The following is a 27,774-nucleotide window of genomic DNA, read 5'->3' on the forward strand; positions in this document are numbered from 1 at the left end:
TAATTTTTTTTTTTTTTGCGGGGATTAAACATACCATGAGGTGTTGATGCGCCTTCGTTGAGCGCTTACATATTAAGGAGAACATTTTTGCTTGTGCGAGTACCTCTCTAAATCCATCGGAAGCCAACATCTATATTTCTAAGGCAGCTTGAATTTATATTATGACTCTTACGAAATTATGAAATATTGAATCCGAGATAGTATAGTGGCCAGTATTTCCGCCTGTCACGCGGAAGACCCGGGTTCAATTCCCGGTCTCGGAGTACTTAATCTCTTTTTCTTACACTATTTTTTTATTACCTTTTTCTGTTACCTTTTCTTACAGGTTTTTTTATAAGCGTGTCACTTTCACTGAACCTAAGCTAACCTAATTAAAAAAAAGAAATTTCGACCTTATTCAGTTAATTAACAGTATAGCTAATTCCTAAATTACCGTTTTTGTGAAAGCTTCTTATTATTTTAGCTATTAAAATATTCTATAACGTATCTGATCCAACAAAAGAGATTAATATAAGGAGAGTTGATTGTTCCAGTCCTCAACCGCTTGGCAATCATGGAGTCGCATATCATCATACAAACGTTCGTTTACTCATGTTTTTTATTAAGCCATCTTGTACAGCGCAAGATTTTCTTTGTTGGCAAATAGAAAGCTCTCGTTAATTAGGAAGTCTTCGAAAGGCAACTGTACTTTTTGGTTCAGTCCTACACCCCGTGGACACTGGCATGATTTGTTTCACCCTCATCGAAAATATGACAAAATCGTTTTCTTCCTTTTTTCAAAAAAAAAATTTCTTTTTCACCCCCCCAATGGTTTCAACAATTCGAAATTTTTACCGTTATGGTCATATATGAAAGATTTACTCTTCAGTAAAATGTTCCCATTGAATCTGACATACATCATGGAAGGGGAAAAAAGAAGGCTACGCGTTAAATAGACATAATATGTTGTGTAAACGTTTTTCCTGTTCGCAATTATCAGTCCCAATTCCAAAGATATGAAAAGAAACAAATCGTTGTATATCCCAAGGAGGAACTGGCGCTGTGCGGAGAAAAATATGTATGGTAATATTCATCATATGGCCTCCAAAAAGGGATACCATTTTTAAAGTGGCCAAAAAGTTATGTTAACATTTTTAGGCACCTTTCGACTGATGTGATGGCAATCTTCGTGGTCATGAAACGGATTCCCCGAAAGTACCTATTCCTTTTACTCGCCCCCTAGGTGTACGTGTAAAACTGTTTGCGCCCAGAAAAATGCGAAATTTTGGCGAATACCGTAAAGATATGAAAATTAAATCAAACACTGTTTCGTAAGAATGTAATTATGTAAAATACCTTTTCAAAAGATGGAAAAAAATAAATGTGAAGTTTTTAATTTTTTTTTAAATATATATATATATATATGCATATAGCCAATTTTATCGCATACGTTATTATTGACAGAATGGCCGAGTGGTCTAAGGCGCAACGTTAAGGCCGTTGTCCGAAAGGGCGTGGGTTCGAACCCCACTTCTGTCAGTTTTTTCTATACGCCAGTAGTGAAAAAAATATAGGATTTCAATGATACCGTTTTTATACAAAACCATATATATTAATATATTTCCTTAGAAAGAAGTATACCATGTACTTTTTCTCACCATTTCTTTTTTTTTTGCCATACGTAGTGGAAATTCCTTGGGAACAAAATGCAATATTATGATTTCCTTGCCTCTATAAAGAAATGATTGTCAAATTTTCCGTTCTCATTTTATTGCGCTGCTGTGACGTGACTGTGTTTGAATAGCGCGACACGCAGATGCGTATAAAAAAAAGGAATACTAATTATAAAAAATGTGCCTGAGAGGGCACCAAAATCTTAAAGGCGGCATGGGGATACCAGATGACGCTGTTCCTATACGGGGGCAAATTGCTCGAGGAGCTGCTATATGCACATATGCGTCTAAAACACCTGTACACGTACAAGAGAATAGGTGTATGTAATCCCCCGCCGTCGGCTCTTCCTTTGGCTAGGGTAAGCTAAGCTAAGGTAGCCATGCAAACAGAGCTAAACAGATTTCTCTACAAGCACATGTTACATAGGTGATGTATGCGCCACACATTGAGGAAGCTGCGAGGAAACTGTGAAGAAGCTGCGAAAAATGCCACTTCTCACGTGCGCTTTTCTTAAGAGTGACACCAAATGGGGATCCATAAAAAATAGTTTTCACCTTCCATCAAATTATTTTTTCCCTCTGAGGATATTTCCGTTACATTCTGTTTAACAATTGCTGCTCAGCAAAAAAGGGGTGGCTATAGGTAATAACACTCGCTTAAATTTTAACTAGGTCTTAATGGGGATGCTTTTTTGCTCCGCATATAAGCCCCACATTTTTGTGTATGTCACATTGGGCACTATTATAAATTTAAGCACAACAATTACGAACCACATAGTGGAAAATGCAAATTTTTTTTCTTCCCTATTTGATCCTTCTATCAAATGGTAATTAGAAAGAAGTTCATTTGCTATATCTATAAGAAACAATTTTCATTATTCTATTGCTATTTGATAAATATCCCCTTTTTTTTAAAGGAAAAAAAAATCCGACAAGGGCAGGAATCGAACCTGCGCGGGCAGAACCCATTGGATTAGCAGTCCAACCCCTTAACCACTCGGGCACCTTATCATGTATCTTGTATTTGGCAAAACAAAGCATGAATATAGAGCATCAATATGAATGCATGAAGCGCACTTACATATATGCATCCTTCCATACATGACATATTTTTAAATTCTTAAAACATACTTTGTAACGATTAAGTGACACCGTTGTGAAATGCTATTTTTCTCATAAACGAAAAAAATTACACTTAATTGTATGCTTAAAAGGGTATCCCTTAAAGTGCCACAGTTCCATTAAAAATAAAATTTTAAAATAGAAAAAAAATGGCGGTTAACTTGTTAGCCACTATTTTCCCCTTTTCCAAAATCCAGGAAAAAAAAAAGAAAAAAATACCTGCGCGCACATCCATAGATATGCAAGCGCATAACTGAATGAATGATGGCCAAATTATCTTTCAGTGGTGAGAAGATGTAACTACATCTCGAATTGCGCCGAAAAGCAAATGCAGTCTACGAAAGGAGACAAGCACGCGCATTGCAGTTTTGCCATTTTCACAAGCTATCATTTTTACCGACTCCATATCAATCCTCCCTTGATCAGTTGGAAAACGACCAGCTTTGCTAAATTAAATGAAGGGAGAGCAGTGCGAAAGTAAGGCCTCCCAAGTTATGCCATTCCGAGCATCCTTCTTTTTTCCTTACTGTGTCTTTAATGCAGTGATCATAGGGTCACTCATAAGGGGCAGATCCCCATCGCAAATCGCATGACGTTTTACGAACTGGCAGCACAGGAAAATGTTTAACATTCAATGCATGGAGGGTGAGACCTTCATCGAAAACAACCTCACATGTAAGTATGAAAGCATGGCGGCATTTCAATATGGACATTTCCACCTTACGTGGAAGAACAAAAAAAGGCACGCTTCTTCCTTTGGGGCATGCAGGAGACATGTTAAAATTCCTTGCAATCTTTTTTTTACTCCATTTTTCGCAAAAACGGATATGCCTTTACTTATTACTAGTAGTCCATTAAGCCCATTTGATCTCTTCTTCCCTTGTTCACCCCCTTCACGCGCTTCTGTACGAAGCAGGTGAAGCGTCACGAAAAACACGCTTAACTGTTCGCTCAAAATGACCATTTATGTACCTGCACCTAAGTACTTACCTCCTTTCACACCATCACCATTTGGGTAGTATTCTAAACGTCCAAAGACACTCTCTATTTTGCCCACAGCTAAAGGCATATATAAAGCTACATGGACATTTGGACACATCTGAAGGCACAAATGTTAAGTTGCCGTGATTGGGGGTTCCAAAAAAAAAAAACGTTGCTTCGAAATGGGAACATGATGAACAAGCTTTTATTCGTCTCCATTATTATAAGCCTACTCGTTTCTTTCAACATGTACCTTTTCATCGCAAGGAAGCGAAGTGAAAGGGTGGTGATATATAACGCGTTACAGGCTAGGGAAGCGTTTTTCACGAAAGATGCGACTATTTAGCGGGAATACCGAAAATAATTACGACCCCCTGTGGCTTCTCACAGCTTCTTGCAGACCCTCGTAGCATATCTCCTTTTTTACCTTTTCTACATCATTGCACCCTTCCCGTTAATGTTTTGCGAAAACATTGAGAGAGGTCACTTAACCTTGCGGTGTAACTCTCCCCCGGATTAGGGTTCGTCAAAATGGGTGCCCCCATTTAAGAAAATAAAAAAAATAAATAAATGAAGAGTATTCTAAATGCCACTTTATGTTTATACTTTTTTCTTTTTTCCTTTTTTTTTTCTTTTTTTTTTGTAACAGTTTTGGCTTTCTTCATCCCATTTGGGATATTTTTTTCTTTTTTTCCCTCCTATTTACATACTCGATTTTTTTTTTTGTCACTGTTTTGGCTTCACGGGGAGTAGATGAGCATAGAATACACGCAGTTGTTATGTGTTATCATCCCTTTTTGGAGTAACTCAAAGAGGGTCGAATATTTGCAGCATTAAGGAATGCATGTATGGTGAATGCTTTAAACTGGCATGATCTAAAGTGGGTACATGTACATTCGTTCATTTAGAAAAAGTGGATAATGCGCGTAGGGAAGTAGATTCTCAATTCATGACCGCTTGAGTTAGGACCATTTGGTGCCTCCCCACAAGGGCGTATCCGTACGTCTGTGTGTAGCTACTTCCTGTATCTATGCGCATGGGCAATTTGCTGTAGGGTAACATTTACCTGGACACACATTGCTCTGGGCGCCGCCGCCAACAGAAGCTACACGGGGGAGAGTGAAAGGGGAAAGAGCTAAGAAGAAAGGTTGCAAAGAAGCGAGAAGCCAAAACCAGAGAGCAAAAGACAGCAACTAACCACCGCGAAAACACGCAAACAAACAAACGCACAAACACCCAGACACACGAACCGAAGATGTCGCTGATACGCCCGGAGAAAGCACAAAGCGAATACGAAATCTTCATGAAGGAGTGGAAAATAGAAACGTCAGTAGACGCGAACGACTTTGTGGACAATTTCCAAGCCTTTTTTTTTGATTGCGATGGAGTTCTATGGAGAGGAAATGAAGTCATACAAGGAGCAGTGGAAGTTATAAACAAATTAATAAAAGCAAACAAGCAGATTTTTTTTATAACAAATAATTCTACAAAATCGAGAGTTACACTGTTTGAGAAATTTCACAAGTTAGGTTTCGGACTTATTAAAAAAGAAAATATTATTTGTACTTCCTATGCAATTGCTAAATATTTTATGGAGAAGGAAGAATACAAGAGTGGGAAAAAAAAAATTTATGTTATTGGAGAAAAAGGCATTTGTGAGGAACTCGATTGTTGCAATCTTCTTTGGTTGGGTAGCTATAACGATAATGAAAAGAAAGTAGTAATAAAGGATGATCTAGAAATAACTGTGGATAAAAATATTGGAGCTGTCGTAGTTGCCATCGACTTTAACATTAATTATTACAAAATCCAGTACGCACATCTTTGCATCAATGAATTGGACGCTGAATTTATTATTTCCAATAAAGACGCAACTGCGAACTTTACTTCAAAACAAAAATGGGCTGGCACAGGTTCTATCGTTGCTAGTATTGAAGCTGTTTCGCTGAAGAAGCCAACTCTTCTTGGCAAGCCAAATTTCTTCATGATCGAAAATGTCCTTAAGGATCTAAATATTGACCCTGCCAAAATCGTCATGGTAGGAGATAGACTAGACACCGACATAAGCTTTGCCAAAAATTGCAACATCAAATCCGTTCTCGTTTCCTCAGGCGTTACCGATGCGAATATTTATTTAAACCATAACCATTTAAATATTCACCCTGACTATTTTATGAAATCGATTGCGGATTTTTTATAAGCATATTTTGTGTAACCATTCCGCGCGGAATGTGCCTCTGCCACTTAGTTATATGTGTGCACCCTCGGCATAATTGTTGTGCCATTTGATAGCCCCTTTTTTGGTTACAATAAAAATTGCCCCCAATTCTTTTTTTTTTTTGGCAAACATTAAGTGGTGGATAGGTACACAAATAGGCGCACAGATGCGCAGTGTTTCTGGTGAGTTACTCCCCATGCATATTTATACACCCCCGTTAGATGGCCGACGCGTGGGTACCTAGCCCAGTTTGTATGAACGGAATGGGAGAAAGCCTTGCGATCGCTTCCTCCACCGTTTCGCCTATTGACAAAGGCAGAGCAAAACGAAATTGTGATTACTTCTTGGGTGTGGCGGTTCTCCCTTTTTTTCTCCCTATCTTTCTCTCTTTTATTTGGCTGTCACTCCCCCCCCTTCCAAGCATCCATTCAAATCCTTCAAGGTTGAAGCCCCCCTCCGCTGCTAAGCAATTTATTTAAGGTATTATTTAGTTCTTCGAACTTCTTTGTTAGCCTCTGATTTTCCTGTCGGAGGAATGAATTCTCCCTCTTCAGATCTTCCAGCGGCACGTCTGCGCGAAGTGGGGTTAAGGTGGAATGTCTGCAGTGCGCGATGAGCGTCGTGGAATCAGTCAATTGCTGCTACCTCCACCGTTGCCGCCGCCGGATGGTTTCCATTTAGGTGAATGGGGAAAAGTAAGCAGTTCATGGCTAGGTAAGCCCCTGGGCAGCTATTCAGATATGGATGACATCATACCCGCGTCCACGTCCTGCAAATGGTCGGATATAAATTTTATCGCATCCTTTGGCTTTTCCTTCTCTTCGAACAGTTCCAGGAGGGCGCGGCTTATTTGATCCATTACGCCATGCTCCTCTAGGTAGGTGATAAATTCTTTTTCGCGCGCACTCATTTTTGCACTGATTTTAGATTTCGATCGATACGAATCGCCCTTTCTTATTTTCAAAATCGCAATAGGGTTACAAAAAAGAGGTGAAAAAAGTGGAGTTATACCTTTTCGATTAACCGAATTTCCAAGAATTAAAAATTTCAACACCCCTTTTTTTTTCGTATGGCTGCTAGAAAATGCGCTTAATTTGTAGACAGGGTTAAATAATTACAGGCAAACTTTAAAAAGTTAACAATTGAAAGACAAAGAAAAAAAAAAAAATGAAAAAAAAAAAACATTTTAGACAAGTTTTTTTTTTCTTTCAAAGGGTATAAAATAGTAGAATGTACATATGGCACAAGATGGGGACAAAATGGAAACAAAATGACAAAGGAAACATTTTAAGCGTCCGTTGACGATTACGTAGCAGCTGCGACTAAATTTTTTCACTCCCTAAGAATTTCCCGCATTTTCCATACATTACGGTGATTACTTTTTGCGAGTGGGGAGGAGAAAAGAGAAAGGCGAAATGTACAGTAACAGTTATGCCTATTTATCCACAACAGCAGTCATACCTTTAGTTACTGCTACGCTTATCTCGTGATAGCGTTCATTTCATGGAAACTGTGGCGATGTCTCGCTAAACATTTCTTCGTTTTTTTTCCCGAGTAGTATAAAAGAAAAAGCATACGAATCTCTCTTGTATGAGGAGAAGTATTATGGGCAATTTATTATCTACGTCATAGGAAATGCAAAACGAGGGGGATTCAAACGGTTCGCGGTGTTAACAATGCTTGATTGGCCTATCCGTTTTGATATTTTCCGGCCTTTCGATTGTCTTACTTGAGCAGTTTGGAAAATTTTTCATACATTTTTGTGTGTTTAATTTTTTGCACCACTTCTGTGTGTTTAATTCTTTGCGCCACTTCTCTGCGTTTGACTTTTGGAGGGCTACTTCCCCTGCGCGCCCCCCTCAACTGGCTGCCAGCAGGAGCCTAAAAGCTCATCCTTCTGTTGATCCTCCTTCGCCTTCTTGTCCTTCTTGTCTGGGTTCGGTCGGTTAAACGTTTTAATCCTGGAGGATCTTCTCCGCACAACGTTTGACAAAATGGTGAGAATTCTGTTCATATTTTTCTCCGTCATTCTGATGGTCTTCTTGTTCATATAAAACGAAGCTGTGACATTGCCAATCACTAAGCTGTTTAACTTTAGCGATTTAATAATCAAATTAAAGTTTTGTTCTGTTGCATTTCCTTTAAGGAAATGAAAGGTCACCAAGATCCACTCCTCAATTGGGTATTCCCTGATTATGTCCACACTGATCGTTTCGAGTAGCAAAAAGGATTCCACAAAATCGATGGTTTTAATTTTATAAATATTTATTAATTTTAAAATATATTTTAATAAATCATCAAAGTTTTCCTTGTCTTTTTTTTTTTGTATATGTTCAATTATGAAGTTTACGAATCCTGATGCACATCTGTACTCATCAATCTCTTGATATTTTTCATTCGTCCTTCTTAGATTTTCTTTTTCTTTTAATGCGCTTTTATCTCTGAATATTTTTAATTCCATCGTCTTCGTTTTGGACATTTTTTTTTTTCTTTTCTCCATCACTTGGTTATCGGCATTTACACTGTTTTGCTTTTTTTTACTACTTTCACTTTTCAGCTCTTCTTGCTCATTTTGGGTATCTACATGCATATCACTGTCAGTGCTATTTCTTTTTTTTTTATATTTTTGGCTCTTCATTCTGGCGCTTCTCCTTACCGTTTGGCTCCCACTGGGGAGTTCTTTTTCCTCCTTAATAAGCACCTTGCTGTCCCTTTTTTCGCGTTTCACGCGTATGTTTTTATTTTCAATTGGATCTCTATGTGTCGAGGTGTCTTCCTCCGCGAGTTTTTCCTCTTGGTCGGTCTGTTCGTTCTTCTCGTGTTTGTTCCCTGGTGAAGTGGACCTCTTACTGTTGGTTCTTTCCCCCTCCGCCAGATTCACCTCGTTATGCCCTTGATTTTTTCCTTTTTTATTGCCAACCACCTTTGTGCGACAGGAGTTATAAGGCATGTTATCATTTGAATCCTTTTTGTTTCTCTTTCTGGTTGGGCTCACATCCTCACGAGAATCCATCCCCTCGTGGGTGCACTTATCTGTCACGTTATTAATTTCTGTATCTGATTTATCTGACCTTCTATAATTATATTCCTTCTTCGAGTTTTGCAAATAGGCATGTATTATTTGGTTAATATCTTGGCTGCTCTTGTACTCGCTTGGTTCCTTTTGTCTTAACTTCCGTTTGTACTCTTCCGTCAATAATGGTGTGTTTGACTGGTTGTCCGTTTCTTCTTTGGAGTTGGTTCCTCTTTTTTTGGTACCCTTCGTGCTGCGTTTTCTGCCACCCGCTGCTTCATCGTTGGGGACTGGGACAGGGATCGCCGTCTCGCCCTTTTTGTTGGGGTGTCCCTTTTGTTCGTCATTGGCGCATCGTTCGCCCGAGTTTATGCTTCCGTTGAGTAGGCTGCTTACGTTTCCGCTTCCAACGCTGCCTACATTTCCTCTTTGAACGCTGCCTACATTCCTGGTTAGAACGCTGCTTACATTTTCGCTTTGAACGCTGCTTACATTTCGGTTTCGAACGCCGCTTGCATTGCCACTTCTGCTGCCCCCTCTTCGACTACTCCCCACCCCATCGTAATCAGCGTAGTCATCTGTTAAGGGGTAAATATCATCGCTGAATTCACTCTTAGTTACCATTTTATCCCCTCTGCCCTGTTGAAGCCGTTTGGTCATATTGAATAGACGCTCATTGTACGAAATGTTCTGTGAAAAGTTATCATTAATGTCACGCACCTCAGTGTTCTTCTCAAACTTATTTGAGTGGAAAAAGGATTCATTGTTGACACTTATCTTTTCTTTGCAGTCCGGGCACCCACTCTTGCTATTGCAGACAGGTAAGCAGACATGCTCCTGAGGAAAGCGCTTTTTTAAGTATACATTCTTTCCTTTATTATCTCTCTGTTTTGCACAATTTCCAACAGAGGGGCAGTTATTATTTCTGTCAAATATATGTGTTCCTTCTTTGCATGGTAGACATTCTGTGATTCCCATGCGATAGTCACGTGGGAATTGGTAGTAATGTTTCTTTTTTCGATTTTCCATTTTGTCTTCATCTAAAGGGGAACAATGTGTGCAATTGTTAACATCGCCTTGCGTTTTGTTCGTGTGGAGGCAACTGTTTCTGGGTACTTTCGTGTCCATTTCAACTGCATGGATTATGCTGCAGACGTTTCTGCCAACTTTATCATGGGCGTTTCTGTTGATCGTGCTGTCCTTGCTCTTCCCCCTGGTGTAATACCTGGCTCCACCTGTACGATTCTCCCCATTGTTGTTGTGTTTGCTTCTGTGGTTGCCACGGATGTCATTATTGATATCATTGTTACCACCTTGGTTGTTCCTATTCCCCTGTGATGTTTCTCCCTCCCGGTCTGTGTTTCTCCCTTTGGATGCAAAATCTTGCGCCCTTGTCAAGCTCCTCAAACGGGTGGAACTTCCTTCTGGGGACGTCTCCTCACCTTCACCTCTATTAACATTATCGCCTTGGTTATAAGCTAATCCATATAAGGCTGCACTTTTTGTCCTCTCTCCATTTATCAATTTTGTGGACATACCATTTGACAAATGAAGGTCCCTGGTGTTGAACCCCTTCTCTTCATGGTAATGGCCGACATTGCCAATCGTAAGGGTAGTTTCTCCAGCATTGTTGCTAACAGAGTGCATGTCGCAAGTCGCCTTGTCGTTATCGTATGAAAGGGTACCTGCTTCTTTTACCCTACCATTTTCAATAATATTTCTAATTTCCTTCCCATTATTGAAGTGTGACATATCATGTAATGGCTTCCTCTTCCTATAAAGAGTATTATACATAGAAAAATCGTTGTACTTATTATACGTATTGTATTCTGATGAACCTGGCTGTGTTTGCTCCTTGTGGGTCACTGGGACTACGCGGTTGTTCCTTTCTACACTTGGATGTTCCCTACTATTGGGAACATTCTTATCCACACTGTGCAGCACATTTTTTTCACATTTTACAAATACCCTATTCGTGCTTCCTTCGTCATGCGAAAAGTTCATACATTTCGAGGGAGTATAATTGTGCATATGTTCGGGGTGCTCCCATTTCTCTTTCTCTTCTTCGTCTTCAGAAATTTCACAACCGTTCATTGTGCGATGTGTAAAATGTTTGTGTGCTTCGGGGAGGTTTCTTCCCCTGCCTGAGGGCGCTTCTGGGCAATTTCTATTCCAGACTGTCCGCCCTTCTGGGGAAATATTACTCCTGGCTGCGTACCCTTCGGGGCAATTTGGATGCATGCCATTCTGCTCACTTCTGCTGGCGCCACCGTGGCCTGGATAACTCCGAATCAATGTCTCCGACTTGACTCTGAAAACTTCTTCGTTGGGGTAGTATGCCATTTGTCTGTCCAGAACAGTCCTACTATAGGCATGATGGTCTGCCCTTTCTACGGCCACCTGAGCGGCGTCCTTCTGTGTAAGGCCACATATGGCCCTATTTTTTGCTTCAACCCTGTTGACAGTAATACTCATATTGTTGTTCCTACTGAGTATCTTTTTTTCCCCGGGTTGGATTATCTTCACAATTCTGTTGTTATCCTCTCTCCCATAATCATTGGGCGATATGTGCGAATTTACACTGTGTGGATTAAATTTGTTCCTACAATCGTTGGATATTGCTAGCCGCTCATTTTGTTCTTCGCCACTTCTTGCCTGGCATCTGTTTGGAGGCACAACCAGTCTTATCATATTTTCTGAGTTACTCTCGAATTTATCTTTACGTTCAATACTCCAATTGGAGCGCATGTCACTTCCTCCTGCTCCCTCATTATGGGCATTTTCATACTTTCGATTTTTTTCGGTTATAGAGCCATCGTACGGTGGAGAATTATGCCTGGGAATTATACCTACCAACGAGGGATCCTTATATTCGTTTACATTTCTCATGTTTAGGGGTATTCCTTCACAGTTGCTTCTACTTGATCTTGCTTCCTCATCATTGCATTTATCCATTTCAGCGTTTTTCTGATTGGATAAACCTGATTCCATCTTCCTGTCTGTTCTGTGGCAATAATTTCCTTGGATGGACTTTTTCTGTAGGATGGTGCCGTCCCTATCGTATTTTGCACTCCCATTTCGCTTACAATAATTGTCAGTGTGGCTCGTTCCGCTGCCGTTACCAGATCTTGGCGGGTTCCTCTCTGATTTTGTATTGCTTGCCCCATCTGCGCCGTTTTCTAGGTGAGTTGACGCATCTTCATGGACACTCTTACTTCCCGCTTCTTTCTCGACCTTACTTTTTTTGAAGGCACTGGTTCCACTCTCACTGTAGGTATCTCCGTTTACCTTCGATATAGTTCTTTTATTCCTATTTCGTTCATTTTTAGTGTTGCAACAGTATGCATATATTAAGCAGCACAGTCCACAGGTCAGTGAAGCCAATATGCCTTGCACCGTGAATAAGAACACGGTCGTGTTGTTGTGAGACATTTGTAACGAAGACTTACGGGGGGTGACGAAGGGGGGGAGGAGATGATGGGAACCTGACGGGCCCAAAAGTTCACAAGATGCTAAATGTGGAAGCGGATTATTGGATAAACAAAACAGTTGGCAAAGTGCACAAGACAAAAAATTAACTAGTGGCAAAACACACTGGGTAAAGCTGCCACTCTTTCAAGTGCATGCCCTGAAAAAAAAATATAGGCCTCACTTTTTTGGAGGCACAACAAAACATTTTAAATAAAATTTTTTGATACAAAATTTATTCAGTATTAAAAAGTTATGCCTTAAGACGGACGGGAACAGTCCCGCGTCTATAACGGAGCTTATTATTCCAAACAATTCGTAAAGTGGAGGAACAAAAAAATATTTCAAATTAAACACTAGAAGGGAAAAAATACAAAACAAATATGACAAGAGGGTGACAAAAAAGTGACAAATACGTGACAAATACGTGACAAAAACATGACAAAAATGTGAAGAACAGGTTACACAAATATAACATAACTGTTGTGAATGAGTTAAAAAATTTTCATCACATTTGGACATTTTCATTTTACATGATTTCCGGTGTTATTTTTTTTTCCGTGGATAATCACCAGTTTCCGCTTAGCAAGGGGTGGTAATGTTGCTACAAAAAAAACGTTTTAATTTTCCCCCGTTTGGGATGTAGAAAAGTGCGTAACCCTTTCACGTGGAATTTTTTTCACGAAGGAATTTCATCATGCGGGATTTTCCAGTTAAATGTCTTTCCCCGCATGTGAGGCGCTTCGTGGTGCATGTACCTTAATGTGACCCTTTTTGTGCCAATGCAGGAAAATAGGTAAATCGCCACGCGTATTAATATAGGCTGTGAAGCAGGGATGTCCATATACATAATTACATACTCACGTGCGCACATGATTCAGGTTCTGCTTTGGCCTCTCCTCCTTTTAACAACGTTTAAAGAAGAAGAAAAAAAGACACAGTAGGGGTTAACACAACGGTCACAAAAGAGCAACTGCAAAGGAACAGCCACAAAGGAACAATCTTGAGGAGCAACCTTGCAGAAGAGTGTGACGCAACCTAACCGCGACCACATTGGACAATTTGCTGAGCCTGTTCGAGCAAGGCATCCACCATCCACCGCGAACAACTTCCCGTAATGCTACCTGTTTGCAGATTACACAAATTCCATATTGCTATATTTCAAAAGTGACGAGTTGGGAAAAAATGCGGAAAAAAAATTTTAAAATCATGAATTATCTACATGTGCATTTAATCATCTGCGCTTACGTCAACACTTTCCCTTTCCCTGTGTGAACACGGGCAATTTTACTTCTCACTTTTGTCACTTACGTAAAAGAGGTGATGGTGATTCGTGTGGCAAAAACGCGTGGGTGATCGAGCCATCTCCTAGTTCGTATTCATGTGCTGATAAAGTAGCTGTTTATCCTGCGAAAAATGGGGGTGCACAGAGATGTGCGCGTGGACATACGAATGCAGCTCCGTGTGCGCACCTCTACATATTCTTGCGCGAATTCACACAAATTCACACAAATCCACACGCAGGCTAAGGCGACGTGCGCCGCGTTACCAGGGGTGGTCGATCGCCTCAATCACGTTCAGCCGTTTCGACGGGTTAATCTGCAGGAGCGACTGAATAAAGTTCTTTGCCTCCGAGGATATATTAAACCAGTATCGTTCGTGGAACGTTACCTTTTCCTGGAAAAAATGGAAACGAGATGACATACGTGCATGTAGGGTTCGTGTTTTGGACGGTCCAGGAGTTGAACCGATCGTCCAAGTTGTACGCAGACGAGTTTTTTGCAGTTTTCCTCGAATGATGTCACGACGCAACTGTTGTGAAGGAGTTAATGCTGACTGAAAGTACCCCTTCCCCACCCTCCATCAACGAGGAACTAATCATGCATTACAACATTTTAAGCGAAAAATGGTCACCCCCTTGTATAATCCCTTTTTTTTTTTTTTTTTTTTGGCGCCGTTACCTCAAATCTAGAACAGGGGTAAAAAGGCCTATAGCCTCCTAAAAGGATGTAGATCATTATGCCCAGTGCCCACATGTCAACTTTGTTGTTAAAGTTGGACTCCTGCGAAGAGGGAAGCGATGTGGAAGGGATCCTGTGTGGAAGTGACGCGGTGTGGAAGTGATGCTGTGTGGAAGTGACGCAGTGTAAAGGTAACCCGCTGTGGAGGTAACCCCCTGTGGGGACAAGTCGGAGGGGCAAATTCATTGTAAACAAATTTCAAAGTTCAGTGCGAGCCCCGTTCGAAGTGTCCCTCTGACTGGTCTAACTTGGAACAACTCGGGGGCGATGAACCCATAGCTGCCCCGAATCCCGCGATATGGGTAGAACTCGTCAAAGGGACACCTGACTGACAATCCGAAGTCGCCAATTTTCACGATGCTATTAAAAGTGTTTTCATTCGGATGCTTGGTGATATTTTCATTAATCGAGCTGAGCAATTTCTTAATATTCAATTTTTTCCCCTTAACATTGCGTGACAATTCCAGGTCGGACAGAATATCCGACTCAAAAAGGAAAGACTCTTCCAAGTGGAAGAGAAGCAAGTTCTGTGGCTTTATATCGCAATGTATGATTCCCTTAATGTGAAGATAATAAAGAGCAGACAAAATTTGGCTGACAATTATTTTCACCTCCGCTTCGTCTAGAATCTTAAAACCAACATAGGAGTATAAATCTCCAATGGACGAATATTCTAGAAGTACCCAGATGTCGTTTTCATCTTCTGCACTTAATATCATTTGTAAAATATTACAATGTTTCAATTTTTTGTGTATTCCTATTTCCTCTCTTAGTTCTTCTATGTCTCTGAGTTTGTAATACAATTCTTTGTGCTTTACTTTTAAAACTAAATGCAGCGTTTTCTGTTCATTCGTTTCATGTCTAATGTCGTGCCAGTGGTGCTTCTGCTTACTTTCCCCCTTCGTATGACCATCCGCGTTGTCATTTTGTCTTTGTCGGCTGATAAACTGGAGGGGGAATCCTCCCTCCGCTTTTTCTTCCGCTTTTTCCACTTCGTTCCCTTCTTCCCCCTCGTCTATAGCATGATTGCCGCACTGTCTTAACTGTTCCTTCCCATTTGGTTCTTCTTTTTCCATATATGCCTGGCAATGCAGTTCCTCCTCCGTAGTAACTCCCCTTTCGCAACACGGGCAAATGCTTATCGTTGCTTCCGTTTCCAAACTGCTATTCCCCGTGTCGGTCTCATTTGATTCATCAATTTTTATGTTCCAACTTAGAATATCATTATTTATATACTTAACATAATTTTTCAAAACGAACGTCTTTCTGCAGTCAATTATCCATTCACACAAACACACGGTGCTGGAGAGGCCCCTCAGTAACACCTTAATTATTTTAAAGTTCCCCAACTCGCTTATGTTAAATTCCTTTATATGCTCGTATGAGTTTTGTCTGTTCACAGCCGTCACATCGCCGTTGTTATTTCCATTTTTTATGTTCGTACTTCTATCAGAAATGAATGAGAATGGCGTTCTTTTCAAAGGCATGCTCTGCAAATCGTGTGTGCCAATGCTTATATACAAAAATAGGCAACCGCAGTGTACAAGAAAAGAAAAAACTAGGCAAGCTAATCGGGACAATCAAATAAGGCAATCAAACTAAGAACAAAGCATGGAGATATACCCAAATTGCACAAACTCAGAACGCTGTGCCCCGGTGAATATGAATTTTCACGCACAAATGGGCCTAATTTTTTTATCAAAAATATGTCCTCAGGTGTCTCACCTGGGTGTATGTGTGGTAGGGAAAAATATATATACAATAAACGGAAACCGTTTTAGTTCCGAGAAACATATCCTTACATGTTGCGGTCGCGCAAAAGTGTTCTGTGCACCTCATTAAATCATTGCTGTGGTACGACTGCTCCACCGTGACTTCGTCTCAAGCGGTTAATCACAAAAAAAAAAAAAAAGAAAGAAAAAAGTAGAGGATAAAATTGCGCACAATTTTTGGCACAAAATTGTTCACATGTGATAGGCAAATCACCTGTTGTATGTCTTATTTACTTAGGAATTGTGTTTTCATTTTGTCAATTTTTTTCATCAAAAGGGGTTTGCTACCCTTTCCAAGGTGATCACCCCTCCCGTTGCAGCGTTTGGAAATTCCGCAAAAATGTGAAAATAGTCAAAAAGGGGGGGGGTGAATGTGCCGACATACAAGTACACACATAAATATATGCAAGTACAATTACGCATTCATTTACATGTACAATTTCTTACATATACAGGTTACATGTACATATTCCCATGCATAGGGATGAACGCACAGATCGGTTTGTTTCCTCTGGGGGTGCTAAAATATGTTTTGTTAGAACTATTTTAAATGTCGTAGAAACACTTGGGAAGGAAAACAGTTTTGACCACAAGAAGAAAAAAAAAATAGCTCATTTATGTGCGTTATTATGTGCCCCAGTTTCAACTACTTGGTTATACATTACACATTAAAAATGGGCACTATTTTCCATACCCCACAAAAGGAAAGAAAAAAAAAAAAAAAAAGAAGGAAGCGTAACCAAACGTGCCCAAGTGTTATCACAGGGGAGGAAACTTTATCTAACATTAAATATATAAAAAGAAAGCCCTCAAAACATGCCAAAGATCATGCTAAAAAGAGAGATTTAACTACAATTTTGTTCCCATTCGTGACCGTTACCCCTTACAAATTATTTGTTTTATTTCTGCAAAATGGCATCCGTGAAGAAGAAAAGGGGCAAGTGCACAAATGGTAATGAACGCCAAAACTTCCACATTATGTATTTGGTTTACACCACACTTTGGCTTCTAAATCCTTTTCACCAGGAAGCTTTTTCCTTTAAATCCCGTTCGGGGGATAAAAACAACATGGAAAATGTGGAAAAAAGGGGAAAAAATACATGACCAAAAAAGTGACACAAAACAAACAAATGACAAAATGAATCGAATTGGTCTTAAATAAATGTCAGGGGTACAACGAAAATGTAACAAACATGGGAAAGAAATTTCCACGAGGTGGAAACACCCAAAAAAAAGAAAAAAAACTAGTTTTCATCATAGGGAGAAAAATGCTCCTCAGACTCTTCTGCTGTTCGCGACATGGTACCAGCTTCTACATGCCCGCGATTTATCTAAAGAGGCCCAAAAAATAAAAAAAGTTCCAAAAAATATTTTGATACTTATATAAGGCTATAAATTGGTTATGAAGAGAACCCCCATCAGGTAACTCTATACCCCGCGCATGTGCGCATGGCATACGAAGTTGTATTCGCGTCTTCCCGACTGAAAATGCTATGTGTCAGAAGAGCGCGAATGTAGAAATGTTTGCACTTGGGCGTGCGTATCTGCCTTGTAAAAAACATGTTGCTCTGTTTGTATGCCTATCCGTGTACATGTATGCGGACGCTCATATTTATGTGCGTACCGCGCGGGGCTCTTCACTTATGTCGTCCATTATCGTTTGATTTTCTGCTACGAAACGGGGGAGGGAAAAAAAAAGAAAATTTTAAAAAGTACAGCGTAAAATTGAGAAAGCATAACACCCAATGCGCTACAAACGGAGACAACTTTTTCATGTGCCGAAACTTTTGCTTCGCAGAAGATGGCGATTTGAAAAAATCATTTTCCAGTGTGATACTTGCGTCCAGTGTATTATTGGTGTAATCCGCGGAGGCCCTTTTCCGAATGGGGTAATAATTAACCACATTGGAAGGATAAAAAATACGAATGAATTCAATTAACTTTTTAAAAACTATTTTATAATCATCTTCATTCAAATTTGAAACAATGCTAGATCGTGCACATTTTTTTCTGCAAAAAAATTCATAGTCTAGGATAGAATTTGCTACACTGTTTGAATTCATTAAACTACAACAAATTTCACAAGGTTCTTCAGAGCAGTTTTTAGCATCTTCTTGATTTTTTTTAAAATTAGAAGAACATTTTTTTTCAAATTCTTTCAGCTTTTTAAACGAACAAGAGCATTCGTTATGATTGTTATTATTTTGTTTACTAACTAGACACGCCATGGTGTCACCCATTTGGACCACTTTCGATATTTCGCTTGTCGAATCTATTTTTGAGTTCAAGTAGGACAGAAAGGAAGAAAAGACATTTTTACCCTCCGCACCGATGAACGTCAAAAGTGCGAAGCTTAACACAAAGAGGATTCGTTTATACATTTTTGAGAAGGCACACGAATGGGGGTTGTTCAGCGAATATTTTAGCCTGTGTCCCAAATCGTACGTGCCTGTGCTTATGCCGCTTTATGTGTGTGCTTATGAAGTAGGGGTACATTGAATCACCTTTCAGTTTTTCTTAAAATGGCCAGGGGGGGGGAACAATCGAGTTTGTGGATTACTCTTCAAGATATTTTTTCCACGGGGCGTTCGGTAGATGTCAAAGTGTGCCAGCTGTTTGTGGCATTTATAGGTGGTTTTCTTTTGTCCGACTTGCCCATTTGACCATGTCTCCATTTACCACTTCTCCATTTTGCCATTTTCTTTCAGCAAGCATTAAACGCCCCTTAAAAGTTGTGTACATACAACGAAAAAAGAAGAAAGAAAAAAAAAAAAAAAAAAAAAGAGGATACCTAAGCAAATTTCCATGCACAATCAAAAGTATTCCCTTTTGTGGGACCACCACCGTACGCACCACATAAATTGGCAGGAATTAATCAAAAAAATAAGGACAATTTTCCAATTACGAAATGTATTGTTCTTATGAAAAAGCACAAGTTGGTCTTCTACAATATTTAAATTTTCTCCCTCCGTGCACGAAACTTGATGATTATCTTAACCAGTTTTCTGTAAAAAAATGTTTGCTTCACAACTTTGGTAAATTTTTTTTTTTTTTTTCTTTATGATGCAACATTCAAATATTGTGAACGTCTTAGAGGACACTTCCACAGAATGTCTATGAATTAAGTGGAACAAATATTACCTTTTTTGTGTAAAACATACGTTAACAAATTTGGACAGTTCTCCCATTTTTGTCTCTTCCGTGCAGGATGTCCTACTGTTTGTTTCGCTTTGCTATCTACTTCCCTTTTCATTCCTTACTATTTCTCAAGCTTTTGAAGGCCTTCTGAAATTCTTCATGTAACTCTGTTCAAAGGGAGGGAAGGCATAATTCGTGTACAAGGGTATCTATCCGCATGTAAACACAAAAAGGGCGTAACTACGCAGTGCAGTTTTAGTGACTCCACAGCGGATTCGCATTAATAATGGGGAATATGCCAATGGAATTTCCCCCCAATGGTTGACTAAAACTATGGGCCGATTCTTATGCACTCATTCTTATGGGCACAATTTTGTGCTAATCCGTTTTACCTTGACTGATTGGTTTTCCGTCCTTGTATATTGTCTCCCGAAGATGCATCTTGCTCCTTTCCAAAGCTATGTCAGAATATGGGTCTTTCAAACATCTTCGTGGGATAGGAAGTGGGGGGGGAAACAAACAAAAAGAAAATGGGCAATCTGTGTGCAAATATGTCTGCACAGGTTGAAGTTTGTGCGTAGGGGGCTGCTCCACATGTTTATTATGTTCGGCATTTCGCGCGTGTAAAAAGAAAAGTGAAATGCCTCAAACGATTTGGGGGATGAAGCGATGTTATATTTCCTTGGCTGTATGTTTTTTTTTCCTCTCCTTCCCCGTACTTCCTCAAAATGTCCGCCATTTCAGAGGCGTATCTTATGTAAGAAACATTCGCCGCTTTCCACATCTCTGGATAGGATAATAGTATTATCCACCAGGGACACCAGTTTTATGTTTTCCTATCTACGCACGTATGCACGTAGGTAAGAATATTTTTAAGCTTGTTCACCTTGCCGAACAGGTGTTTTATACGTACAACAGCTGCCCTCCAGGTGAAGTGAACGACAGGGTGTATATCTATTTAACTGGAATGAAGCGAAACAGGATAACTTATTCAAAGTGTGAATTGTACCATGCGCGTTAACGAAAAAGTGCGATGATTGCTCGACAATTTCATGGTTAAATATGTAAAAATTGTATAAATGTTACTCTTAAAAAAAAAAAAATTGATCATGGATATCCGGGGAAGCCTCTCCGGGTTGAAAAAAAGCGTGTATGCGCCAAAAAAAAAAAAAAAACTAGCGTTTTCGCTAATGCGAGCCGAAATGCTTCAAATTACACCTAGAAGCGTTACATCATGTAGATTGTCCCACAACCGCGGCCACTTCCCATTTGGTATGCACAATAGCACAGTTACATTGATCCGCTTACTCACCATATGGATCACCCACAAAAGAGCCAACTCTGTCATTGTTCGGTCAGAGGAAACGGCTAGCTCTGCCGAGGGAAGTAACTACGTCATATGGATGTGCCGAGGAAGCCGGCGCAGCAAAGAAGCACATACAGACTTATATGTAAATATAGGTGTATGCCCGCTTGTGAGTATATGCTTATGCCTGCACCGCAATGCGGTTCGTAAATTTCCCTCAACGGCTGAATTACTGCCGCTATCGTTAAAGGGATGTCCGAAGTGGGCGAATTGTTTGATATGAGCACTGCGCGTGGGCAAATTTAAAGGTTGGCTAAGCAGCTTCTCGAAGGTGTATACATATGCCCACGAGCGCACACGCATAAAGTGGAAGAATGCGTCCAGCTCAGTGGTAAGCCGAAGTGAACCACTCTGCCAAATTAAGTAGAAAAACCACAATATGAATAACATCCTGAAAAACCACAATATGAATAACCTCCTGAGAAACCACAATATGAATAACCTCCTGAAAGGACACAATATGAATTACCTCCTGAAGAAGCAAAATATTAATAGCATCCTGAAAGACCACAACAGTTTTGCTGCTCAGAGGGTGGTGAGAGAATGTATCGGAGCGAGCGCAAAGGGGGTAAAAAATATCCAGAGGAACAGCCCCCCCTTTGACGGGGTTCCTGGGGGTAGAAAAATGGGGAAATATTTTTCCACAATGTTATTCTACGATAATAGGAGTAGTCTAAATAAGGCAAAAAACAAAATGCGCCTAAAAGGTAGCCCGGAAAAGAGACACCCTTCAATACTAAGCCGTAATGGCACTGCTCTCTCTTTTTCAACGAATAAAAAAATAAAAATTATCAACCCGAAAAAAATAAGAAATGTGGCAATCATTGCACATGTGGATCATGGAAAGACAACCCTGGTGGATAAGCTCCTAAAACAAGGGGGAGAAGAAACAAACAACGAAAGAGTAATGGATCATAATGATTTAGAAAGAGAAAGAGGCATTACTATCATGTCCAAAGTGACAAGAATAAAATATGATGATTATTTTTTTAACATCGTTGACACACCGGGGCATTCAGATTTTGGGGGAGAAGTTGAACGAGTGCTAAATCTAATTGATGGGGTGTGCTTAATTATTGACGTAGTTGAAGGGCCAAAGAACCAAACCAAATTTGTGCTAAAGAAATCTCTCCTAAATCCAAAGTGCAAAATTATTGTCATTATGAATAAGTTTGATAAACCTAGTAATATAAAAAGGAAGGAAGAAATTGAAAATGAAATATTTGATCTTTTCGCTGATTTAAATGCTCCAGATGAACTGATGAATTACCCCATTCTCTATGCCTCTGCGAAGAATGGGTGGTGCACGGACAACTTCGAAGAGGCCAAACAGAACAAGTGTGCACATAATAACGTCCTAGTCATTTTTAAAAAAATTATAGAATATTTTGACTCCCCCCTGATGCTGCCCTCGCGTAGTGGAGATTCATCAGATGTTGACGCAACAATAGGGTCTCAAAAGCGTTTCACAGGGGATGATGCAAATGGTATAACTCCTCTGCTTAGGGGGGTGTTGGAAAGAAAAGATACTACGAAGGATGGCGGCCTTGTCGAGGACCCGTCCAACCGCCACTCCTGCGGGGAGGACAAAGAAGTGGAAGAGAAGATAACGAGCGAGCCGTTCTGCATGCTAGTCAGCCTTATAGACCACCAAGAAGGGGTAGGCGTCACGGTGACGGGAAAAATATACGGAGGGGTTATCAAAAAAGGAGACACGATTATTGTGAAGAGTGAGGAAAATAAAGTAAAAGGAACGTGTGTAATTAAGAACATCTTCTACATGAAAGGACGGAAAATAGAAAATGCTAATTTCGCCAATGCAGGAGATATAGTAAATATTTCCTTTTCGAAAGGAGTTACCCCATCAGTTAACGATACGTTGTCATCCGAAGAATCCGTATCAAGTTTGAAGGTGAGACCAATTGATCCGCCTGTTCTCTGCTTAAAAATTTCACAAAATACAAGTCCGTTAACGGGAAAGGACGGAAAGCATATAACTCTGTCCTCCATCGGTAACAGACTTAAAAGAGAAGCATCCATAAATGTGGCTATCGAAATTAACGAGTCGGAAAAAAAAGATAGCTATGAGGTGAAAGGAAGAGGAGAATTACAGTTAGGCATTCTGATCGAAAAGTTGAGGAGAGAAGGATACGAAATGACCATATCATCTCCAAATGTTATTTACACAAAAGATGAGAAAGGAAACTTACTAGAACCAGTTGAAGAATTCCACATTACCATACCGTCTATAATTAGCTCCACTGTCATTGAAAAATTAAACACAAGGAAGGCAGAAATTGTAGACATTATAAATGACGATAATGACAATACTTTTATCAAGTGTATTTGTCCATCGAGGAATTTTTTTGGTATGAGATCTTACCTTCGTGATGTTAGCAAAGGGACATCCATAATTAACTCCGAATTGAGAGAATATAAAAAAAAACAACCGTCCTACCGAAGTGACAGAAACGGGGTAATCATATCCTCGTCAAATGGAACAACCACTGCCTTTTCGCTGGACCCCATTCAGTTAAAGGGGAATTTATTTGTTAGTGAAAATTATCCCACTTATGAAGGCATGATTATCGGAGAGCATTTCCTAAGCAATGATATTGAAATGAATGCTGTGAAAGTCAAGCCCGTACAACACTTAAGGAATAAGGGCCATGAGGAAACCATAAGGATAAATCACAAAAATGTCTCCATTGAGTATGCCCTTTCGTTTATTCAAGACGACGAAGAAATAGAAGTTACTCCAAAGAGGATCGTCATGCGGAAAAAAATCTTAAACACGGAGGAGAGAAAAACAGCAAAAAGGAAGGCCAAAAATGGGTAATTCGCACAGGAGCGAAGTGTGTGATAAACCCAATTAAGGGCTACCTAATAGATAGAGCTGCAGCGGATTAGTTTTCCTCCTATCAATGAAAACGACTCCATAGGGAGACCACTCATACCTTTCGCATTTTCATTTTTGGAAGATACCCTCTTCGAAAGGAATAAAATTACGCGTCCCCGTTTTATTTTTCAAAAATTTGTTCTGCACATGCCTATTTTTATGCACAGAACGGGAAACTCCCATTTGGCTATGATGTCATGTAACCGTCCTGCTTTCCAAAGTGTTTCTCCCTTTTTGGTATACATAATTACATCGTACATCATGTGGGACTCTTTTTTTCTTTTTTTGAACTTCGCACACCGCCTTTTTTTTAACGCGTCACGAATGTTTTACTTCACGCAAATGTGATGGATGATTTATGGATTGTATTACATTTTTAAATCGAAATTTGCGACAGGGATTACCTTGCAGATTGCCTAAGCAAGCGATGGGTATTGTCTGCACGTGAACATTGAGCACTTTTAAGTTGACCCGCTTCTTCACCACGTTGGGTAAAGCTTCTGCGGGTGTGATATAGCCTTGCAATATGGCATGCATATATGGGGGAGATAAAAAGGGAAAAACTGCTGTTCAATGTTGTCCGCAAAATGGGGTGCTCACGTGGAGTAATTTTTTCCCCTTGGATTTATTATTTTTTTTTTTTTCCACCCCGCGTCGCAAACATTGCGCAAAAATGAAACACACAACGCGACGCACGCAGAGGTTGCAAAAATAATCTTTCGTGGAATTATCAATTTAAGGGAATGTGAGAAGGGGAACGGACTCTACTCGTTCTTGATGAAAGTACCTGACGTGAGATGAGAAAAAGGGGAAACATCAAATTACAAACGAGTAGCATCTGGGCAATACGCAGTCGCGCGAGCGGCCGAACAAACGTAACCCTCCCGCATCGGCTTCCCCGCTTTGCATTCATGTTATAGATAAAAGGGCCAGCAGAACAGACGACATATTAAAAGCATACATTTAAGGAAACCTTTTTATGGGGAGAAAAAAAAAGAGATGCTTTTCACGACATCCAAGGAACAGATGTGATACGCCATATATGAGGGGGACCCTTTCGAAGAAGGAAATGATGAAGCCGCATGTGTATATATATAAAGACACACACGTAGTTACATATCTGCATACAGAAGCTGGTGGAGCCCCTCACCATTTGTGCCCCTCGTGAAGGACAAAAAAAGTAACTCACCTGTTTCGCCACCTGCATCGCCAACTGGTTCGCACGAAGGGGCACAATCTACACGTCGCACACCAAGGTAGGCGAGCTTTAAGAAGGCGGCTCACCAAACATGATGGCAAAAAAATATAGCTTTATCTTGGTACAGAAAAATTACGCGCACAAATTTGCCTCCCCAGATTGTCCCAATTTGATCAGTATTAAAAAAGTGATATACGAAAAATTGAAACCAATATGTTTTCACATTAAACAAGATTATACCATGGGGCATCATGTCCATGACATGCATTTTTACGGGATTTTATGCTCTCCTTTGTTTGAAAATAAAAGCTACAAAGATATGAACATGATGGTGGAGAAGCTAATGAGCGAAATTAACTTAGCGGGGAGAGTAAAATTACACTGCCAACCTCCCTCAAGATTTAATAAGATGAGAAAACACGTACGATGGAGGTGGAACTTGGAGAAGTAACTCTGTCAAAGAGTAAAGTAAGAATGAGCTTTACGAATAAATCACTCCACCGATAAGAGGAGAGGAGGGCTTTGCCAACACTTGCCGCAAAAAGGAGCACGTCATAACGCGAAGGGGACAGAGCGGGGTGTAAAGTCGGCACAGTGGCGCGAAAAGGATTGATCCTGAACAAGGAACCATCCCGAACGATTCCCAGTTGCCCGTTTTTACCGACCATCCTCACCCGTTTTTAACTTACAGACGGCTGCTAAATTGCTCGGCGGAAAATATGCCGCGTAACATATTAACAATCAGGGGGTAAGCTAAAATAACAATTTTGATTGAAAAGGAATGAATTTTCTTTAAAAGGATTAATCAGAAAAAGAAAAGAAAAAAAAGGGGTACGATGAAACATTTGGAAAACGAAATGGCAATAAGCCACTTTGCATTTGTGTTATAAGAACAATAAAAAAAGGGGGGGAATTCCACAGATGTGCGCGTAGATAAATGCACAAGGTGGGGAAGGCCAAGACACACGCCGCTCACGCGCATATGCGTGTTCGTATTCGTAGAGGCCATTTTGTCCATCCCCGCTACGCCTTGGGGCGCTTGGTGCAACCGTATTGATAAAGCAACAGCGAGAGGACAATGAAGATGGTGCCGATGTACTTATTATAATTGATGGTCTCGTTGAGAAACAGCCTGGCCAAAACGAAAGTGAAACAAGGCTGAAAGGACTGATACAGCGAAACGGTTACTGGGGTAAGATAATTCAAAGCGATGATCTGAATTTTCCAGCACAGAAAAATAATTCCAAGGGTCGAATATAAAATGCACAAAAACTGATTAGTCGTCACATTGTATATTTCTCCAATCACATTGTAATTTTCATTAATGAACATTTCCCCGAGAATGCCAAATGGAAGGGTAATGAGAAACAAAACAGCCATTTGGGAAAATTGAATGATATCATTACTTACGTATCTAGTGGCAATATTTATATATATCACTTGCAGCCCCTTGGTAACGGGCACGGTTAATAATAGGAGGAAGCCAAAATCGAAGGAACCCATATTCCACACTTCCGCAGTTATGGCCAACCCAAAGAAAGACAAAAAAATAGACAAGCAAGTTATATAATTCATGTTTTCAATCTTCAAATAATATGACATTAGGGCCGTAAAAATGGGTATCGTCGGCTGAATGATAGCTACGTTATGAGAATCGGTATACTGTAAGGCGATTATCACAATGACCTGTCTCAAAGCTCCCGTAATGGACAAGATAAGTATAGGCATGTAGGCTATTTTAGGAATTAATTTTTCATCATTTTTTAGGAATCTACTAAAATAATTTGAACAATTATTTTCTACATTAACAGATATTTCGTTCTTGTTACTGCTGTACTCGTCACCACCAGCATCGTTATTTTTTCCATCTGCATTTTTCATGTTATCGTCCATTTTCCCATCCTTACTGTCTTTCCCATTTTTTTTTTTTTTTTTATTATTATCATCATTTTTATCACCTTTGGATTTTTTTTTCTTTTTTTTTTCGTTCTCATTTTCATCTTCTTCTCCAACTTTTGACAACTCCAAGTCTATCTGGGCATCCTGTTCACCCGGACCATCGTTTTCATTTACACCATGGAGTAGTTTTTTTTTGTTTGGTTCCGACTGCTTGGACGTGTACATATAAATCATCAGTGGGATGGTCAAGATTGTCCTCAGAATTATGAACACGTAGATGGACCCCTTTATCATAATAAAATATTTCATCAGTATGTAGTTTATGCCATACAGGAACATAGAGAACAGCAGGAGCAAATTTACGGTAATGAGCAGCACGTTCTTCTCCCCCTCATCTTGCTTGGACTTGGAGAAAAATTCTTCAACTTTTAGGAATTTCATTGTTCAATCGGGTTGGGACAAATGCAGGAGAAAATCCTTCGTTTGAGTGCATCTAGGCCTATGTTCACCCACTTGTGCTTACGCCTGCGCCTGTACACTGCCCCCTCTTTTTTAAACTTAAAAGATTAATTTCTTCCCACAAAATCGGGCGCAGAAGAAACGCATCCTTTTTTGTCGGTATCAAGCAGTCGCCAGGGGAATTACTCGCGTCTCATTTTGAATCTACACAGGCGAGACTTCATTGGGCGTGAAAGCATGCAGTGCGTAGTTCAGCAGTGGAGTGAAGGAGAAAATGGTTGTTTGCCCTAGGCGTAAATGTACATACGTATGCAAGGAAATGGGCACGTATGTACCAAGGTATGTAAGCACGCATGTATACCCGTACATGTGTGCAAATAAAAGCAGGAAACTCCTTCCTTCGCAACTCTTGCGCGTAAAATGCGTTAAGTTCACCAAAAAAAGAGAAAAGGAATAAAATGAACACATTACATTGTGAAACAGACTCACAGTTATTATCTGCTTTTGACTTTATTTCATATTTTTTTTTTTTTTTTGAGGGGGAGAGGGGGCTTCTTTAATGTATTTT

At 40.0% G+C, this 27,774-nt stretch overlaps 9 protein-coding genes and 3 non-coding genes across 12 annotated transcripts; 5 read left to right on the top strand and 7 right to left on the bottom strand.

The window, feature by feature from the left end:
- The first annotated feature begins 191 nt into the window (after positions 1 to 191).
- On the top strand, positions 192 to 263 carry C922_00606. The gene has a single exon. It is a non-coding gene; the product is annotated as a tRNA-Asp (tRNA).
- Positions 264 to 1,438: 1,175 nt separating this feature from the next.
- Positions 1,439 to 1,518, top strand: C922_00607. Its single transcript has one exon. It is a non-coding gene; the product is annotated as a tRNA-Leu (tRNA).
- Positions 1,519 to 2,581: 1,063 nt separating this feature from the next.
- Positions 2,582 to 2,663, bottom strand: C922_00608. The gene has a single exon. It is a non-coding gene; the product is annotated as a tRNA-Ser (tRNA).
- Positions 2,664 to 5,010: 2,347 nt separating this feature from the next.
- On the top strand, positions 5,011 to 5,955 carry C922_00609 (4-nitrophenyl phosphatase; the record flags this gene model as incomplete). The annotated part of the gene is made up of 1 exon (XM_008816222.1): positions 5,011 to 5,955. One exon carries the CDS (start codon positions 5,011 to 5,013, stop codon positions 5,953 to 5,955), a length of 945 nt encoding a protein of 314 aa, XP_008814444.1.
- Positions 5,956 to 6,410: 455 nt separating this feature from the next.
- Positions 6,411 to 6,883, bottom strand: C922_00610 (hypothetical protein; the record flags this gene model as incomplete). The annotated part of the gene is made up of 2 exons (XM_008816223.1): positions 6,411 to 6,544; positions 6,730 to 6,883. 2 exons carry the CDS (start codon positions 6,881 to 6,883, stop codon positions 6,411 to 6,413), a joined length of 288 nt encoding a protein of 95 aa, XP_008814445.1.
- Positions 6,884 to 7,810: 927 nt separating this feature from the next.
- On the bottom strand, positions 7,811 to 12,418 carry C922_00611 (hypothetical protein; the record flags this gene model as incomplete). Its single annotated transcript, XM_008816224.1, has 1 exon — positions 7,811 to 12,418. One exon carries the CDS (start codon positions 12,416 to 12,418, stop codon positions 7,811 to 7,813), a length of 4,608 nt encoding a protein of 1,535 aa, XP_008814446.1.
- Positions 12,419 to 13,999: 1,581 nt separating this feature from the next.
- C922_00612 (CAMK protein kinase) lies at positions 14,000 to 15,962 on the bottom strand (the record flags this gene model as incomplete). Its single annotated transcript, XM_008816225.1, has 3 exons — positions 14,000 to 14,131; positions 14,416 to 14,517; positions 14,724 to 15,962. 3 exons carry the CDS (start codon positions 15,960 to 15,962, stop codon positions 14,000 to 14,002), a joined length of 1,473 nt encoding a protein of 490 aa, XP_008814447.1.
- Positions 15,963 to 17,884: 1,922 nt separating this feature from the next.
- On the bottom strand, positions 17,885 to 18,628 carry C922_00613 (hypothetical protein; the record flags this gene model as incomplete). Its single annotated transcript, XM_008816226.1, has 2 exons — positions 17,885 to 17,918; positions 18,015 to 18,628. The coding sequence occupies 2 exons, from the start codon at positions 18,626 to 18,628 to the stop codon at positions 17,885 to 17,887; spliced, it is 648 nt and encodes a 215-aa protein (XP_008814448.1).
- An 868-nt stretch (positions 18,629 to 19,496) lies between these two features.
- On the bottom strand, positions 19,497 to 20,124 carry C922_00614 (F-type H+-transporting ATPase subunit epsilon; the record flags this gene model as incomplete). The annotated part of the gene is made up of 3 exons (XM_008816227.1): positions 19,497 to 19,552; positions 19,778 to 19,872; positions 20,105 to 20,124. The coding sequence occupies 3 exons, from the start codon at positions 20,122 to 20,124 to the stop codon at positions 19,497 to 19,499; spliced, it is 171 nt and encodes a 56-aa protein (XP_008814449.1).
- Positions 20,125 to 21,130: 1,006 nt separating this feature from the next.
- On the top strand, positions 21,131 to 23,590 carry C922_00615 (GTP-binding protein; the record flags this gene model as incomplete). The annotated part of the gene is made up of 1 exon (XM_008816228.1): positions 21,131 to 23,590. One exon carries the CDS (start codon positions 21,131 to 21,133, stop codon positions 23,588 to 23,590), a length of 2,460 nt encoding a protein of 819 aa, XP_008814450.1.
- Positions 23,591 to 24,939: 1,349 nt separating this feature from the next.
- C922_00616 (hypothetical protein) lies at positions 24,940 to 25,299 on the top strand (the record flags this gene model as incomplete). Its single annotated transcript, XM_008816229.1, has 1 exon — positions 24,940 to 25,299. One exon carries the CDS (start codon positions 24,940 to 24,942, stop codon positions 25,297 to 25,299), a length of 360 nt encoding a protein of 119 aa, XP_008814451.1.
- A 572-nt stretch (positions 25,300 to 25,871) lies between these two features.
- Positions 25,872 to 27,188, bottom strand: C922_00617 (hypothetical protein; the record flags this gene model as incomplete). Its single annotated transcript, XM_008816230.1, has 1 exon — positions 25,872 to 27,188. The coding sequence occupies one exon, from the start codon at positions 27,186 to 27,188 to the stop codon at positions 25,872 to 25,874; it is 1,317 nt and encodes a 438-aa protein (XP_008814452.1).
- Positions 27,189 to 27,774: the final 586 nt, after the last annotated feature.

This window comes from Plasmodium inui (assembly GCF_000524495.1).
Source record: "Plasmodium inui San Antonio 1 unplaced genomic scaffold supercont1.2, whole genome shotgun sequence".
NCBI lineage: Eukaryota > Apicomplexa > Aconoidasida > Haemosporida > Plasmodiidae > Plasmodium > Plasmodium inui.